We start from the raw sequence: 17,454 nt of genomic DNA, 5'->3' as shown, positions 1-17,454 counted from the left end.
GAGATGACGTTGCTGATATTTAGCATGTGGATGTTTTATATCCTTCAGTGAAATGTGAGGAGTTTGGTGGCCAATGGCCGAGCTCAAAATGTTTGTGGATGCATTTAAGCATAAAGCAGAAATAGTGTGTGTAAATGAGACCTGGCTCAAGCCCTGCTTAGACTTTGTGAATCCTGGCAGAGTGTTTTAGGGAGGACAGCAGGTAACCCTGGTGAGGGCTGTGCTTGTGTATGAAGTCAGGGATATAACATAGAGGAGTGCAGGTTGAGTCATGTATCACAGTATGTATAACTCTTGTGAGCAGCGATCAGTAGCAGGTTTAAATGTAATAATGGACAAAGTAAGGCAGCCTGTCTGTGTGGAGAACCTTAATTCTCATAACCAGCTGTGGGCCAGTAAAACTAAGGATGATTATCGACCAGTGGTTGTGGAGTTTCTAGGTAAGCATGGGCTTTTATGAATGTTGGTAGGATGACCCTAAATACGGGTGTGTGTGTGTGTGTATGTAAATATATATATATGTGTATATATATACTGCGGCCACAGTGGCAGGTGGACGATAAACCACCTTACCGTGAAGCTTTCGATTCATTATAAAGGTGAGCGCTGGGCTACAATGTGAGATTTAGTGAAAACATAATTTAGCTTACATTGCTTAACTATCCATCCTCAGCCTTTTGTACCAACTACTGTGCCTCGCAGCCTGAAGCACACTGTCATTTTTGTGAAACCTTTATTTTATTTGTGAAAATGAAAAGAAAAAAAAGATTTCAGATTTTACATGTAGATCACATTTGACTAGGTCTCTCTCCATAGCTGCTACACTGAGACAGGTCAAATCTGGATCAGATAATGCCCATCCCAGAGAGGCTAAAGATTGTTGAAAGCTGTTAAAACAGTGTCAGAGCCACAGAATCCTTTGTTCTATTTGTGAACATGCATAGAGGGACGATTTCACTGCATTTTCACATGGAATAAATGTTTGGAATAAATGCGTTGAGACTTTAATTTAAACGTCTAACATCAGTGTTTGCTCTAGGATTTTTTTCAGCAGCGGGGGCAGGCTCTCCGGGGAGCCGTGGCGGTGTAAACAAATGACGCTTTTTGAAGGCTGAATGTAAAAATAAAAAATAATAACAAAAATTCAACAATAAAATAATAAAAACAATAAATAATAATTTCTTGATGGGGCTGTAATCAGTGGCAAAGTTTGCACCCAGGCTCAGAACAATGGATTTTTCTTGGTTTTTTGTAGAACAGCTCTAAGGCTCTGTTGTACGGAAATTCCCCAAGAGGTGGCCCGTTGATGCTCAGCAGCATACATGCTGCAAGGTGATCCCCCTGCAGCCTGTTTCTCAACTCAGTCTTCACCTACAAATAGAAACAATCATTTTTATTTATTTTTTTATTTATTTTTTTCAACCCATTTAGGGTCCCAGCCTGATAGCCTGTGTTTCCCTTTATGTTTTTCTCCTCTCCTCTCATCTCTCTCTCCTGCACCATCACTTTGCTCTCCTGCTCCTTCACTCGGCACTCCCCCTCCTGTACTCTGCTCTCCTTCACTTTGTTCCACTGCTCCTCCCTGTCTGTTACTTGTCTTATACGATTACATAAAACATTAACGTTAGATAATTTACACTCACGTCACATTTGATTACAAGTGTGAACATAATTTTTTACCTAACCATCATAATTTGAGTCAGTAAAAAGGCTAATGATACCTGACTAGCGCCATCCTCATCAGGTGTCTTTCTCTTCTTTGAAAAATATTTGAACAAGCTCATCTGAAAATGCTGTCAGCAGTTACATCATGGCGTGTATATCGCTTAATGCTTCACTCAGGATCCCAACATCTGTGTTTGTGGTGACCACATCATGTTGGTCACTGCTGTCATTATTGTCCTTAATCAAGACATACAAAGACATGACTTAGTGCACAGCTGTAAACACTGGATATGTTGTTCTCATGCAATAATCGTTACTCACCGTAACCTGCTCTCTGGGTGGAAAGCTGTAAGGCCTCTTACTGTACATGTGATCAAAGGCAGGGTCAATGTGCTGTGAATTCTGCAGAAAGCAAACCATAATTGTGTCAGTTTGTTTTATAGGGATCCAGGGAGGATTGACAATTGCACTTAAAATTAAAATTGCAAATTTGCTTTATTGACAGAATGTAAAGACTTTCTTCTTTTTACAATGAACAAATCAACAAAAAAACATTGGTAAAGCTTGAGACAACAAATTATAAATGTGTTTTTTAGGATTAATTACAATTAGGGATGGGATGGGAAATTGAGAACCACTTACAGTTGAAAATCAACAACAAATTGAAATTGGAACCAATATCATCTGATGCTGATCAACAAAGGCAGAAGTGCAGGGCAGTGCAGCCTCCAGACTCTAGGCTATATAGCAAGCCAAAAGATTAACAGTGACAATAATAGAACAGTTAAGTTCCCCCACATAGAATAGCCTACTGACCATAAATCAATAACATAATCGACAAAGAATCAGATCAATAAGGGAAATCGATAATGGCATTGGTATTAACAAAATTTTTATCAATATCTGTGGTTGAACTTACCTCCATATTTAACAACGGACTTCTGGTGGCCTTGTAAATGGGGAATTAGGGCATGGTATGGCCCTACCTTGTGGCACATTGGGCACTGAAAAGTGTCCACTCCCAATTTAATGAGCTCCGGGCATGTACCCTCCCGAAATGTTGTGATGTTGGTCTATAAGAGAATAAAATACTATTTAAAAAAAACTCATAGGCCTAATTCCTTACTTTATACATTTTATTTTGAAAAGAAATAAAAGGATCTGTAAACCACACTTCAATCAAACTTCAATCTTCAAACATAAACACACATATCACCGAAACTATTCTTTGAATATATTTTTGCTAAAGAAAAAAAAAAGTTTGATATGCTGAGTTAAATGAAAGTATATGCTTCTGTTATCATCCCTTGCTCACTCATTACTGATTTTCGTACAGCCTCGCAGACATTTTCAGTGTATTGAGTTTGAAGAAATAGTTTTTTATTTGAAAAAAAGTAATTAATGCTCTTTCTGCCAAGCAAAATCTGTCTAAAACGTTAACGTTAAATTAAACATCAATATCTTCCCAAACGACCTACGTGCTGCTGGCAACTGCCGTCGGTTGACGAATGTACGGTTAAAATGACATTAAGTGTTAATTTAATGACATTAAGTGTTAATTTAGAAATAATATGAATGTGTCTCACCTGAACCGGCATTGACATCGCGTCTTGACATCACGTCTTGCCTACATTTACTGATGAATTGTATTGTCTTCTTCTTCTTTTTTTTTTATGTCTTCAGACATAAAATATACGCGCATAGGACCTGTGGTACTCTATCGTGAGAACGCGCATGTAACTCTAAGAGTTTCTGACACAGAACAGGCTTCGTACCGGCTGTAATAATGGATATTTTTGATGTAATTCATCATTTTTACCATTTTACATCACATCCATACGCTGTTCGCTGTAAAGTCTGTAATATGGACGTCTTACCGTGTCTGTGTCAGAGACAGTATATACAGTCGACGGTCTGTATTCAAACTACCGGTTATAAGTGAGCGGCGCAGAGCTCTAGTGACAGTTACTAAAAGGTACTGAACGTAGTACTTTTTAAAGTTAAGCTGTTTATAATAAAACACAGGGCAATATTACAAGGCATCACCTTTTATTACCTTTTTTATGGGCACGACACATTCCGATTCTGTTAATTTGATTTCTCCGGTCGTGATTACGATATGATTCCCTGATGAGTTGTATGTATGTGTGTGTGTGTAAGGAGAGAGAGAGAGAGAGAGAGGGAGAAATATACCATTATCTGATAATCACGTAAATATTAAAACGGACGGCACCGCTGTCATTATACCGCCGATTAGCTGCTGTTGCTAATAAACTAGGCTACTATGAGATGAATGCTCGTGCACAGGCGCTGTTCGCTTCGAGCAGAGTCATCTGAGTGAGTGAGCCAGTGAGTCGGAGTCAGTGTTCGGCCACACCCGGCCGCGTTCGGCTGTCTTTAATCACTTCTATGCATGCTCTATGGGCCAATAGATCAAGGTCTGATTAAGTTGATTCCTAAACCAAAAAAAAAAAGATAAATTGAGTATTGAGAATTGGAGACCTATTAGTTTGCTGAATAACGATGCAAAAATATTTGCCATGGTATTTATTTATTATTTAAGTCTGGACTGGATGACATTATTGACACAGAACAATCTGGTTTTATACCTGGAAGAAATATTCGTTTGGATTAACAAGAATATTCAATATAAGAACAAATCATTGTACTATAAAAAATGGGTTGAGAATGGCATTTTTTTAGTTCAGCAACTGGTGAATGCTGAGGGACAGTTACTAAGGTATGGCGAATTCCTTGATAAATTTAGAGTACCAATTACCCCAAAAGAATACGCAGTGGTCTTTGATGCTATACCAAGGAGTGTACTGCAGCTGATTAGAGGATCAACTGTGTTTAGGATAGAGCCACCCAGTAATATGTTGTTTCTTGGAGGAATTGATATTAATAAGAATAAATGCTCAAATAAATTTGTCAGGAGCCTCATGCTGACTGTAACTGTATCCTCAGCGAAAGTCTTTTGGACATCAATGTATGGAGATATTGACTGGGGGAAGTTTTGGTTAACTGGGGATAAATTTGTATGCTAAGATCTTCTGGAGGGATGTGCAAAACTACATTAACAGGAGAACTGGACAAGAACTCACCTTAAAAGAAAAAGACACTTTTATTTGTTTTGAAGAAAACCAGAAAGAAAAAGACTTTTTTTTTTGTAGAGCTACTGTTTTTTCGAGGAAAATTTCACATTCATAAGAAAAAATGGACAGACTCCAAACCCAGTTTTGATCACTTCCTAAATGAACTGAAGCAATATTACATCACTATTAAAGGACTTAAAAGCAAGAAGTCTCTGAAAACTGGCTCCATCTTGGAAAAATATTTAAAAACTTGATGAAGGCAAATATGTTATCATGCATGCATTTTTTTGTTTGTTTGTTTGTTGTTTTCCTTTCCTTTCTTTCTTTTCTCTTCTCTATGTGTTGTTTTTACTTCTTCTTCTTTCTCTAACCCCATGGCTGTAACAATGGTTATTTTGTATGCTGTAAATTGTTAATAAAAAAAAAAAAGTAGATCCGGATATTTCACACTTTGCTCAACCCGGAAAAAGAGTTTTCTCTGCTTCGTGTGCCACTTAGCAGCTCTCATAAAAATGAATGAGGCCCTGCCCCCACGGCTATCCACACGTCCTTATAATACGTGGGTCGGTGCAAGCCCTTACACCACGGCTGTATCCAGACTTCCTTGTAATACATCCATGGCTCATGCATAGATGTATTGCTTCCTCATGCGCCGCTGAGCAGCTCTCACAGAATGATTGAGGTCCTGCCCCCACGGCTATCCACACGCCCATAAGCGGCCGGTGTACGCCGTACACCGGCCCGGTGTACGCCGTACACCGGCTGTATCCATATAAATAGTGGATGACTATCCCATCCTCACTTTAATGTGGCAGACTTTGGGGATTCTCAGTGCTGACATTTTCCATGTAAATTTCGACTGCACTTTGTTTCCTCCAGAAGTGGTTATCTTTTTTGCCAAAACTTCATACAAATTATGTAACAACTTGGTTTATCATGCTTTCGACACTTACTGTCATCGGTAAGTGTCTCTCAGTAAACAGAACTGCGGTCACGCCAGCTGCGCTTCAGAAAAGCTCAGTCGCGCTATCTACACTTTAAAATTGAGTGCGCGTCTACACTGCGTAGTACGGTATAGCGTGGCGGCGGCTTCGTGGTGCATTCAGGTACATCTCGAAAACTCGGGAATCTATATCGAAGTGTTTTTTGTTATTGTTGTTGATGCAGTCACTACCCGGTTGTTGTTTTAATACATTCTTGTAAACAATCAAAACAATTTGATCAAGCAAAATCATACAATAGACCTACAATGTCAGGTCACAGAATATGAATAGGCCTAGATTCTTGTTCTACATGTTCCCAACTACCTCTGTGGTGATTTTCAAAATGTTTCACTGTAGTAAAATGCTAATTTTACTATAATCTGTTGCTGAAGTACTGTACGCTGTACACTTCAGCAACAGATAGTCTCAAAATGCTACAATGAAACATTTTTGAAAATCACCACAGAGGTAGTTGGGAACATGTAGAACAAGAATCTAGGCCTATTCATATTCTATTCATATTCTGTGACCTGCAAATCAATCTATTGTAGGATCTTGCTTGATCAAATTGCACCACGAAGCCGCCGCCACGCTATACCGTACTACGCAGTGTAGACGCGCACTCAATTTTAAAGTGTAGATAGCGCGACTGAGCTTTTCTGAAGCGCAGCTGGCGTGGCCGCAGTTAAACACTCATCATATACAGATTTATGGTAACGTTAGCCTGGCTATCCTTGCAGACAGCTAAACACTGAAACTGTTGTTTATTTAACAGGATGTGTCGCTATCTTCATGACACCGGGACTGTGCTGTCTTTCCAAGGAATATGAGACAAGGGATGGAGAATGTTGTCCGATGTGCATCAAAGGTAACAGGAAAGGGAAGGGGGAGCCTACAATTGTTTTTTTGAACATTTAAGAAAATCGGAATTGCATCCTTTTAACTGTAAATTACGATTAAACTAAAAAGAATGGCATGTTGATATGGGGGTTACGGGAGTGGAGGGGGGATAATAGATCAACGTACCACCTAGATGGCACTAATGTCATCCTGCAACAGGACAAACTAGACAGAAAGTGGGGCAATGGGAGACAAAACAAGTCCAATAGCATCGCCTCAGGTTGCTGCCTTTATCTGCGTGCGAATTTACAGAAAAACAAGCCCGGAGTCGCGGACTTGTCAACTGCGAGATCTGCATTTAAGAAGCAGGAAATGCTTTCAGCTAACGGCAGACACCGAGCTGACACTCACCTTCATGGCACATTGGACAACACTGTCCACTACTTGTCTCATATTCCTTGGGACGACAGCATAGTCCTGGTGTCATGAAGACAGCGACACACCCTAATAAATACACAACAGTTTCAGGGTTTAGCTGTCTGTACTATGATCAGTTAGCTAGGCTAACGTTAGCTTAGACCAGAATATGACGTCTGTTTACTGTGAAACACTTACCGATAACAGCCAGTATCGAAAGCATGATAAACCATGCTGTTACATAGGTATAGAAAGCTTTGGAAATAAGAGTGTTGTTTTTAAGTAAAATATGTTTTTTATATATATATATATCTGGTTAACGTAAAACAAGGAAATCCCCTACAACGGCCACTTTAAATTTTCTACATTTGCATAAGGGCGATGTCGAAATTCAACGACGAAGCAAGTCATCAGGAATATGCTGTGGAGCTCCACAGCCACCGCAGCGTCATGTGGGCGTGGCTTATAGGGGGCGTGGGGTCTGACGGGTCTGACTGCAGCTGTCAGACCCTTCTCTCCTTTCATGTTGCTTTCTCATGCGCCACTGAGCAGCTCTCATAGGATGAATGAGGTCCCGCCCCCACAACACGTCCATAAATGGTGTTGCGCTACACCGGCTGTATCCATAGAGTGAATCCATGACTATCCCGTCCTCACTTTAACGTGGCGGACTTTGTGGATTCTCAGTGCTGTCATTATCCATGTAAATTTTGATTGCACTTTTTTCCCTCCAGAAGAATCTTTTTTGCCAAAACTTCATACAAATTATGTAACAGCTTGGTTTATAATGCTTTGGACACGTGCTGTCATCGGTAAGTGTCTCTCAGTAAACAGACATCATATACAGATTTATGCTAACGTTAGCCTGGCTATCTTTGCAGACAGCTAAACACTGAAACTGTTGTTTATTTAACAGGATGTGTCGCTATCTTCATGACACCGGGACTGTGCTGTCTTTCCAAGGAATATGAGACAAGGGATGGAGAATGTTGTCCGATGTGCATCAAAGGTAACAGGGAAGGGAAGGGAAGCGATGCGATGCGATGTAAGGTCTGCGTTTAAGAAGCAGGAAGTGCTTTCAGCTAACGGCAGACACCGAGCTGACACTCACCTTCATGGCACATGGGACAACACTGTCCACTACTTGTCTCATATTCCTTGGGACGACAGCACAGCCCCGGTGTCATGAAGACAGCGACACATCCTGATAAATACACAACAGTTTCAGGGGTTAGCTGTCTGTACTATGATCAGTTAGCTAGGCTAACGTTAGCTTAGACCAGAATATGACGTCTGTTTGCTGTGAGACACTACCGAAAGTGTCTCACAGGTTGGTCAGGAAACACCTCTTATTATTGCATTTTAATACGCGTTATATTTTATATGAATAATTTAATTAATATGAATAAAAATGGCATTTTCTTCAATAGCTTCCCGGTCAAAATCAGTGCTGGATCATATTACTACACTGGCTTATTTGCACTTATTATTGCATTTTAATAACACCTCGTATTTTATATGAATATTTGGATGGAAAAATCCGAATTTTTGATCAATAGCTTCCAGATCATGTGACCCACAGAGTCAAAATCAGTGCCGGATCGTATTACTTCACTGGTTGGTCAGGACACACCTCTTTGTATTGCATTTTAATATTCGTTATATTTCATATGAATATTTTTATGGAAAATTTGGCATTCTTTATCAGTAGCTTCCAGTTCATGTGACCCAGAGTCAAAATCAGTGCTGGATCATATTACTACACTGGTTGGTTAAAAAACAGCTCTTTTTATTGCATTTGAATACTGTGAAATGTGTTTATCTATAACACCTGGTGTTTAGCTGTGTTGAGCTCTTCAGAAATGCACATTATTGGCAGAAGGGACATTTCCAGTTTTCTTTTCTGGCTTTTTCGAATGCTTTACTGTCCATTGTCACACACTGGATATAGAACCACCTTTCACAGTTAAACATGAGGAGTATTGAAATGCAATAAAAAGAGGTGTGTCCTGACCAGCCAGTGTATGTCCAAATATGTCACTACCTTTTGAAAGGAATTGACAGTATTTCATCATCTGTACAAGGACACAGTGGCAGTAGTTTATATTCGTTCATATTTAAACTCAAACCAGACGACTCAGAGAAAATAGAAATTATGTTCACAGCTTTTTCAATTACTGATTTATCGTTTAAAAAAAACTGTGACTTCCGCAAATTGACTAATACAAAATTCATAATCAAAAATATTGATTCCTTTAAATGCTTGGTGGTTTAGAATAAGGTAAGCCAGCAACTGAGTGCATAAAATGAAAAGTTTTGGTGATATGGGACAACCTTGTCTTATTCCACGAGAAACCTGTATTCTAGGGGTCATTCCTGGATCAAAAGAAATATAACTTATTTCATTATAAAACATTTCAATTTGCAAAATGTATTGCCAAATCCAAATTTTTCAAGAGTTTGGATCAAAAAATGATGCTCTGTAGAATCAAATGCTTTGAAAAAGTCAATAAACAGAATGAGACTTGAAGAATCTTTATGGGATTGGTAGACTATCATATCTGGTATTAGTCTCTGTATCTGTCTACCTTTAATGAAGGTGGACTAAAATTCATCAACTAGTTTAGTCAGTAATTCATCAACTAGTTTAGTCAGTACATGTTTAAGCCAATTTGCATATATAAGAGCTATTAATTTATAGTCATTAAAGAGAAGTGTTGGTCTCCAGTTGTCAGGTTTCTGTAAATCCTTATTTGGTTTAGGTAGTAGAGTTTTTAACCCTGTTTTCATTGTGGGGGATAAATATCCTTTTTCTATACACTCCATAAAAGCTTTATGTAACAGATCTTTGATATCATCCCAAAAGTGTTTATAAAGTTGTGATGTTAAGCCACCAGTTCCTGGGGATTTTCCATTTTTCATCTGTTTTGATGCATTTTCAATTTCTGTTATGGTTAAATTCTGTTCTAGCATTTTCTTATCCTCCTCGTTAAGTGTTTTTATGTTATCTTTGACTGTTTCAAAAAGGACGTCAGATTCTATTTGCTGAAAATTTGATTTAAACAGATTAGTATAGAAAAGCCAAATTTCACCATTAACCTGTTTTTTGTCTTCAATATTGATATATTTTTTCTTTAGTTTATTTATTCTTTTTTTTTACTTTGTCTTGTTCTTTTTGCCTTGTTAAAGCCACTTAGCTCTTGATCTTTCAAATGTCCCATTTGCGTTGTCCATGTATAGATCATCTAATTGAATTTGGAGGGTATCTAATTCAGCCTTTCCTTCTGTTGATATTTCTGTTTTGTCACACAGTGTATTTATTTTCTCTATTAATTCTTTTTTTTTTGTGATATCATTTTATCCTGTGTCAGGTGCTAGGTTTTTAAGTTTAAATTTAAATGATTCCCACTTGTTTATATATGACGTGCCAAGCTTATTGACAGTTTGATGGAGGGCTGTTTTCTGACCTAAAGTTAATAATGGAGTTATCAGGCAGTGGTCTGTGAGAGGCGATGCTGAAGTTGCACATTTCAAAACATCATCACATATTATTTGAGATATAAGCCAATAATCTAATCTTGAACGTTGGTTATTGCCTGAAGAACAAACAATGTGTGTTTTACAGAGGTGGGATTAAAGATCCTCCAGTAATATCACACTTATTTGTTGTCAATTTTATTTATAGAGCCCATTATCACAAAACATGGTTTGCCTCAGAGGGCTTTACAGTGTACGACATCCCTCTGCCCTTAGACCCACATCACCCAAGGAAAAACTCCCCAAAAAGAACCCTTGTAAACCTCAGGAAGAGCGGTAGAGGATGATGAGGGATCCCTCTTCCAGGACGGACAGACGAGCAATAGATGTTGTAAATAATAAATGAAATACAACTGTGGCAAAAAGGAAAGGGGGAAGAGAGGGGAGGAGAGGGGGAGAGAGGCACAACAATAATAGAAACAGATGCATGTCATATTACAATAATGGTAGGTGTGAAGTTATTATTTGCACTCTATGATGATGTTGAGGGTGATGATAAGAGTCTCATGCATATGTTGATAGGGAGATCACAGCATCGGCGCAACCAGGACCAGACCACGATCAGGGCGAGCGGGGGGCACAGAATCAGTACAGCCACAGCACGAGCACAACCAAAGGCAGGGTCGCGGCATCAGCACAGCTATCACCACGGTCGGGCACAGTCAAGGTTACGGCCAGGATCCAGGGAAACTAGAAAACAAGGGAGCAGGAACACTCCAGAGAGGCAACAGGATTAGCGTAGTGCAGATCTACAGACCCAGGCTCCGTAATCGCGAGCCCCAGGTAGTGACAGTACCACATGGCTATCTATCACAGATGCTAGGCTAAGCTAAACTACTGTCGTACTCGATCGTACTCCCTATATCTCCAACAGTTTAACTTTCTGTATTTAGTATGACTGCTCTTATGAATAGTTGTTTATATAAAATTACTTACTTTTTGATACAACAAAGAAGTGAAAGGTAAACCTGAGTAAACTGATTGGATTTATTTCAAAACACGGGAAGAAGGCAATGAAATATAAAATAAGAAGTAACCCCCAACTTTGCAAACAGAGTGTTATGCAGTTGTTGATCTCAGGACCTTCATATAGTCACTCAGACTCAGAGAGACACACCACAACTCTGATACCATGAGGCGTGGCAGCTTACCATATGATGTGAATGTTACACATGCATAACACACACACACACACACACACACACAAATGAAATGTGTATGAAGAAAAGGGGAAAATATTAGTCAAGAAATCGTTGCAGTGAAGAAAAAATTCCCCTTCGACTTCCCTTCTTTTAGCTACACTGATGTAATATGATACGATTTATCTCTATGAAGAGGAAAAAAAACACACTAAAACTGAAGCATTTGCAGTCAATGTGTTTGACAGTGTTGAAAAAGATACTGGACTGGATGTGAAAGTATTAACCACTTAACAGCTGAGGTAGATGAGAATGTGTTAAAGCAGCAATTAAATTCTGTTATTTCCCATCATGTCTTGATGATAATGAGATGCTGACAGTGTGTTCTTGTCTTGAACAGGTTCAGTTGTTAAAAGAGACTGCACAGCATGGTTAAGAACAATCTGCGCTCCCTGTGTGAATGGAACATTTATGAACCAGCCCAACGGCCTGAAGAAATGTTTCCCCTGCACCTCCTGTTACACAGGTATGTCTATAATGTATTAACATGTTGTTCTTCATTCTCGTTGACTACATTTTCATGCACAAAATATTCAATATTTTGTCCTTATTCCAAAAAGACAATATGCTTACTGAGCTGTTTGCACGGCTAGTGAAAATGAATATTACACTAATTCTCCTGTTAACATGCAGCCATGCGTACTCCGGTTAAGGCCATATTGTTTATCAAATCAAAATATGCAAAAGCGGGACGTCTGGAGCCGCTTGTCATTTTGCTTCTTTGCATCATAATAGGATTTTTTCAAAGTTTTCTACTGTTGGCAGACTTGTTGGACCATGAAAACACATCCTCCCTCTTAAGTTTCTTAAACCACTGTCCTGAAAAGCTTGACGCTGTGACGTTTGCACATATCCAAAAACCTGCTGATATACAAACCTTTCTTAATGTTGAAAAGTAGGTGTGTTTCTCCTTTAGACCAGAAATGTGGGATTTTCTTTTGGGCATGTATCTCTACCACGGCCTTCAAACTGTTAGGGAGTTGGTTTGTGCACCTTTTATCCATGACAACGCACAGAGCTGACAGACAAGAGGCTGTGTGTCACAGAGAGCGGTAAAACCCCCATTTGAGACGTAAATTCTGAATGCGCTGTGTACCTGTCCAAAGAATGCTAATCAACCCTGAATAATACTGATGTATCACATGTTTTAATCAGAAAATACTAAATTCAGAAAAAGGCCTCATTTGAATATCTAAACGGAATATGCTGTTTATATGATCTGCAATAAATTCTAAATATTCTCATATTGGGAATAATAGTGTAATATTAGTGTGCATGTAAACGCAGCCAGTGAACAATCTCCAAATTAAGTCTGATGTTTTTTGGTTGCAGTCAACCAAGCAGCATATTATGACATTCTTTTCAAATATGAATTAAAGCTGAATAAAATGTATGAATGTAGTTTTAACATGATCTACTGACTGTGTTTGTGTTCCTTTTAGGTAATGGTCTCTTTGTCGTGCGGGGATGCACAATAAAAGCTGACACAGTTTGTGGTGTTTTGCCTGGATATTTCTGCAAAGATCTGACTCATGATACAGGATGTAGTTCGACCCAAAAACATACGCGCTGTAAACCCGGTTACAGAACAAAAACACCAGGTAAGAAAAATCAATAAATCAATTTTAAAAATGCAGAAAACATGCACAGTATATGTAAGATAATAGTGTGCATGTAAAAACACTCAGTGAAGACACTGATGTAAGTCTGATAACTGATGGATTTTCACTGATTGTTGCGGTCCGGTGTCATTAATCTCACTTTTCTGTTTCTTTAAGGAACCAATTCAACTGATACAGTGTGTGAACCCTGTCAGCACGGCTACTTTTCACAGGATGGTGTGAACTGCTTGGCTTGGACTGCGTAAGACGTTTTTTTTGTTGAAGGGATACTTTGCTGATTTTCACCCAGCTTTCTATCAAAACAATGTGGGTAATGCGTATAGATGAACTTGGTAAACTTCCCTCCATCTGACTTGTGACTAGATATTCCTCCTCTCCACCTAGTCATAGGACTGTTGCTCAAACTACAGGCTGTACTTGTGCGTTTTCCTATTGCCCGCCAGCCCTCCTGCCTCCATGTACTTAAAGCGTATAGAGCTGACCAAGAGACACACCCGCCCTTCTCTGTCTCTCAGACTTGGACTGAAATCTGATCAAATGGTAAAACTAGGCAGTTCTGATCAAATATAATTCAAGATTATGTCACTGCACTGCCAATTTCTCGCCTTAAAATGTTTGCAGAAATGTATTTAATGTAATGGTTTGTTTATGGGCAGGAAGTGGCCATGTGTGAAAACAGGCCGACAAGACGGCGATCAAACATGAACAAAGTTTCTCTGTTGAGTTGCATATTTCTCTCCTCAAATGTTTTCAGAAAAATGTTTTAGCTTAAAATGTAACCGTAATATGAGATCCAGCCCGCTGCCGTTGTTTCACATCAAAATCAGAATCTGTTTTTTATTGCCAAGTACATTTACATATACAAGGAATTTGACTTGTGTGGTGTGAAACAGTTGACATGAAGGAAGAATAAAATATTAGATTTGAATAGAACACGACTTGAGATAAAAATGTCGAAGCAATACAAAAGAAAATCTTAAGTAAAAAAAAAACAAACTATAAAGAACACAAAATCTATATACAGAAGGTACACTGGAGGGATTTTACAGTTGTGCATGAGTTGCAGTTGTAGTGCAAATTTCTTCGGTCTAAATAAATTAACCTACAGTGTGCATTTGTAAGCATGAATCATTAACGTTACACACTTTTATTTTCAACGTCATGGTTACACTTCAAAATAAGTTTTCATTTGAAAAACTGTAATGAAGCTGTTTTATTTATTTTTTCCTACAGATGCTCAGAAACTGAAGTAAAGGTCAGAGAAGGAGACACGATCAGTGATGTTGTCTGCAGAACTGCTTCAAGAGCGCATTACTGTTATATATCATTTATATTATTATCATTAACTCTTTTCGGACTTTATGTCAGAGGTTAGTGCTTGTTTTATATCCCTGATCCATCTGCCTAATGTAAAAACATCATTTCCTTCTATTTGTTTCTCCTCATTGTCTCCAGTGGATGCCAACTAATGGTTTTAACTAATACCTTTCTTGCTTTTGGATTTCAGCCCAGCTAACATCAAAAAAAGAAACAGGTATGTCGGGTCAACAGTAATGTGCCCTACATTACTGTTATATACCTCTAATATTGTTAGTTTTACCATTTTTAATTCTTGCTGGGCTTTGTGTCAGAGGTTAGTGCTTGTTTCATATCCCTGATTTGTCTTTTTGATTTATTTATTGAACATAATTGCCTCTCATATTTTCTCGTGGATGACAGCTAATGGTTTTAACTAATGCTTTTCTTGCTTTTTGATTTCAGGCAACTTAACATCATCATCTCTGGTATGTTGGGTATGTCCATTTATCCGTCTTAAGTACTTATTTTTCAAGTTTTCCATATGCAAATTTGCATCTTAAATATTCTACCCCCTTTACTTTTCAGCGCGGTTTCTGGAACCAACAAAAGACCTCTTCCTCTGAATCTGGGAGGTACGCACAGCTGGCCCATGCAGCTGCTGACTCGCGACCACATCCAGCCCTGCAGCAACCTGTAAATGCTCCAGCCAGATGAGCACTGAATCCTGTTGTTAAATGAGCCCTGGAGCAAGACTATTACACTTAGGTATTGATAAGCTCTGATGCTGCATTGACCCGTTGTCATGCGCTTATTTGGGACGGGATCACAGGCTGGATGCCCTCTTTATCTGTGCTTTCTAAACTTTTAGTTTCATTAACTAACTTACAGCAGCCTCTCACCTGCTGTCTGTATATCAGGGCTGACCTGAAAAAACGAAGATAGCGTGAAGATTACACTGGATGAAGCCATGTTTTTACTGTAAGTGAGTCTAATTAAACCTTGGCCATTAAAAAGCTAATACTTTATATCTTAAATTTAGCATAAGTAGCAGTAGGAGGAGGACAGGACAGGAGGAATGACTGATACTGACGTCAGTGTTGTTCAGTGATTTGATGTTGGGAATATTATTTATTTTATTGACATGTTCATGGGTGCCATTAATGGGGGGGGGTTGGTCTCAATCCTGAGACGCTGCAGATAATATTGGGTATTTGGTAGCCTGATTCAGTGTTGTAGGCAGTAGCATAGCCAGAAATATTCATTTAGGTGGGCCTGTGAGATTTAAGATATGCAAGACCCAAAACTTAAAGGAATCTGCAAACAACCCCGACAGGTTTTACTCTTTATTTTATGGTCTCATTTAAGCAATACTACACAAGAGGGGGTTAAACAGTGGCATGACAGTGATGCAGTTAGAATTTTTAGCACCTCAATGGAGGGATTTTCCACACTGAATAAATAATGCACACAACACAAACGTGCCATGTCAGCTCAGTGTTGCTATAAATAAGATGAAAGCAAAATAAAATATTTTTTCAAAGATAAATTTAGGTGCTAGTTATCCACACACTTCACAGGTAGCCCTCTTAAGTCATTGTAAATGACTGAAAATGAATTAGTAGCCAGGTGCCCAGATGATGAGTGATGCAAAGGTATCTGACATCAAAGCTGAACAGTTTCACTGTGATCCCATGTCCATTAACTTCAACATTAAGAAGTCAAAAAGTCAAAACGTTTGGAAAAGATTTGGATGAAATAATTTACAAAATTCAACCCAAGTCAGTGCCAATGGACATGCTACATTTGTTTCTTGCGAGATATTACTGAGTTTATAGAGACTTTGTGGTTGTAAGAATGACATTTGTTGCCAAAAAGTATAGAAAAATAAGGCCTATGTATTGTCCTATTTACTTGACCTTAGAGGTAAACGTCAGGATGGGAGATAAGGAACTGAGATACTGTGGAAGAGAGAAAATATGTGTGTGTGTGTGTGTGTGCGTGAGAGAGAGAGAGAGAGAGAGAAAATATGTTACTGGTTACTGTTGTTGGTACTTGGTTCTATACTTTCTCCTGTAGCCCCCTCAGGACCCCTGGTGGTGTTTGGATCCCAGTTTGGGAACCATTCTTCTAAACGTCTCGACCACATTACAAAATGGATAAAATAAGGGATGTCACAAGAATCAATGCAGATCAATACCAGCATTTTGAAAATGATGCTAATACTAGCGTTTGTACTTATAGAGTGAGGTGCTAATATTACTGAACTCATTACAAGTTCAGCACAATGAGAGCAACTAATCTGTCAGTCTTATTTTTCTATCAAGCAGCCATTGTCCAAAACTCCAGAACATTCTCCAGAACTTTCATCTCTTTGCTTCTGTACTCTTTGCTGTAAGAAAGCTGTGTGTAAGATTTTTAATGTTTGTTACTGTACTGCAGAGGTGAATCACTGTTTGCAAAGGACTGTTCAGTTCTTAATTTGTCTACATTTCTGGTTCCCTAACATCTCTTTTCTCTAAATAAATCTTTGAATCAAACTGACATCGCTTTGCTCGGGGGCCACTTTTATAAAATGACTTGAGGCCAGGGGCCAGTCGCAGTGGCCCCAAACAAGTTTCTAAAATTTTAGGATGTTTACAGTATTTTTTAGTTAGTTTTTAGGATATAGGATGTTAAGGACATTTAAAGGGTTTTAGGACATTTCTAGGCTATTAGCATGTTTCTAGGATTTTTGGATGTTTTTAGGATTTTGGGATATATTAGGGATTTGTGTTCTGGATTGTAGGGCATTTCTTGG

At 38.7% G+C, this 17,454-nt stretch overlaps 2 protein-coding genes and 1 long non-coding RNA gene across 10 annotated transcripts in view; 1 reads left to right on the top strand and 2 right to left on the bottom strand.

Moving 5' to 3' along the window:
• LOC148188786 (tumor necrosis factor receptor superfamily member 14-like) overlaps nucleotides 1–8,224 on the bottom strand; it is a 41,599-nt gene extending 33,375 nt beyond the window's left edge. Inside the window, exons 1-2 of one of the 2 annotated variants that reach the window (XM_088082646.1) lie at nucleotides 7,199–7,378; nucleotides 6,995–7,087 (exon numbers count right to left, since the gene is read on the bottom strand). In XM_088082646.1, coding sequence (XP_087938772.1) covers nucleotides 6,995–7,087; nucleotides 7,199–7,223 — 118 coding nt within the window. In that variant the 5' untranslated portion in view covers nucleotides 7,224–7,378. Of the gene's footprint in view, nucleotides 1–6,994; nucleotides 7,088–7,198; nucleotides 7,379–8,111 lie in introns of those variants that run through there. The other variant, XM_088082648.1, reaches the window with a different exon arrangement.
• On the bottom strand, nucleotides 715–4,697 carry LOC148188787 (uncharacterized). 2 transcript variants are annotated; one of them, XR_015777574.1, is made up of 3 exons: nucleotides 3,722–4,697; nucleotides 1,722–2,738; nucleotides 715–1,371 (listed from the first exon to the last, which is right to left on the bottom strand). It is a non-coding gene; the product is annotated as an uncharacterized LOC148188787 (long non-coding RNA). The 2 variants fall into 2 exon arrangements; XR_015777573.1 differs by lacking the exon at nucleotides 3,722–4,697 and adding an exon at nucleotides 3,252–3,710.
• Nucleotides 7,630–17,198, top strand: LOC148188785 (tumor necrosis factor receptor superfamily member 5-like). 6 transcript variants are annotated; one of them, XM_088082651.1, is made up of 9 exons: nucleotides 7,630–7,812; nucleotides 7,914–8,009; nucleotides 12,077–12,202; nucleotides 13,179–13,337; nucleotides 13,515–13,599; nucleotides 14,592–14,728; nucleotides 14,866–14,892; nucleotides 15,120–15,142; nucleotides 15,243–17,198. In XM_088082651.1, exons 1-9 carry the CDS (start codon nucleotides 7,788–7,790, stop codon nucleotides 15,369–15,371), a joined length of 807 nt encoding a protein of 268 aa, XP_087938777.1. In that variant the 5' UTR covers nucleotides 7,630–7,787; the 3' UTR covers nucleotides 15,372–17,198. The 6 variants fall into 6 exon arrangements, 4 of the variants coding, with proteins under 4 accessions (XP_087938777.1, XP_087938778.1, XP_087938776.1 ...); XR_015777572.1 differs by having other exon boundaries at nucleotides 7,631–7,812; nucleotides 14,866–14,991; nucleotides 15,243–15,353; XR_015777571.1 differs by having other exon boundaries at nucleotides 7,631–7,812; nucleotides 14,866–14,991; nucleotides 15,120–15,151; nucleotides 15,243–15,347.
• The last annotated feature ends 256 nt before the right edge of the window (nucleotides 17,199–17,454 follow it).

Source organism: Plectropomus leopardus, chromosome 9, assembly GCF_026936395.1.
Source record: "Plectropomus leopardus strain MGB_pleo_1.0 chromosome 9, ASM2693639v1, whole genome shotgun sequence".
Lineage (NCBI taxonomy): Eukaryota > Metazoa > Chordata > Actinopteri > Perciformes > Serranidae > Plectropomus > Plectropomus leopardus.
This window is presented reverse-complemented; position numbering and strand designations above follow the sequence as displayed.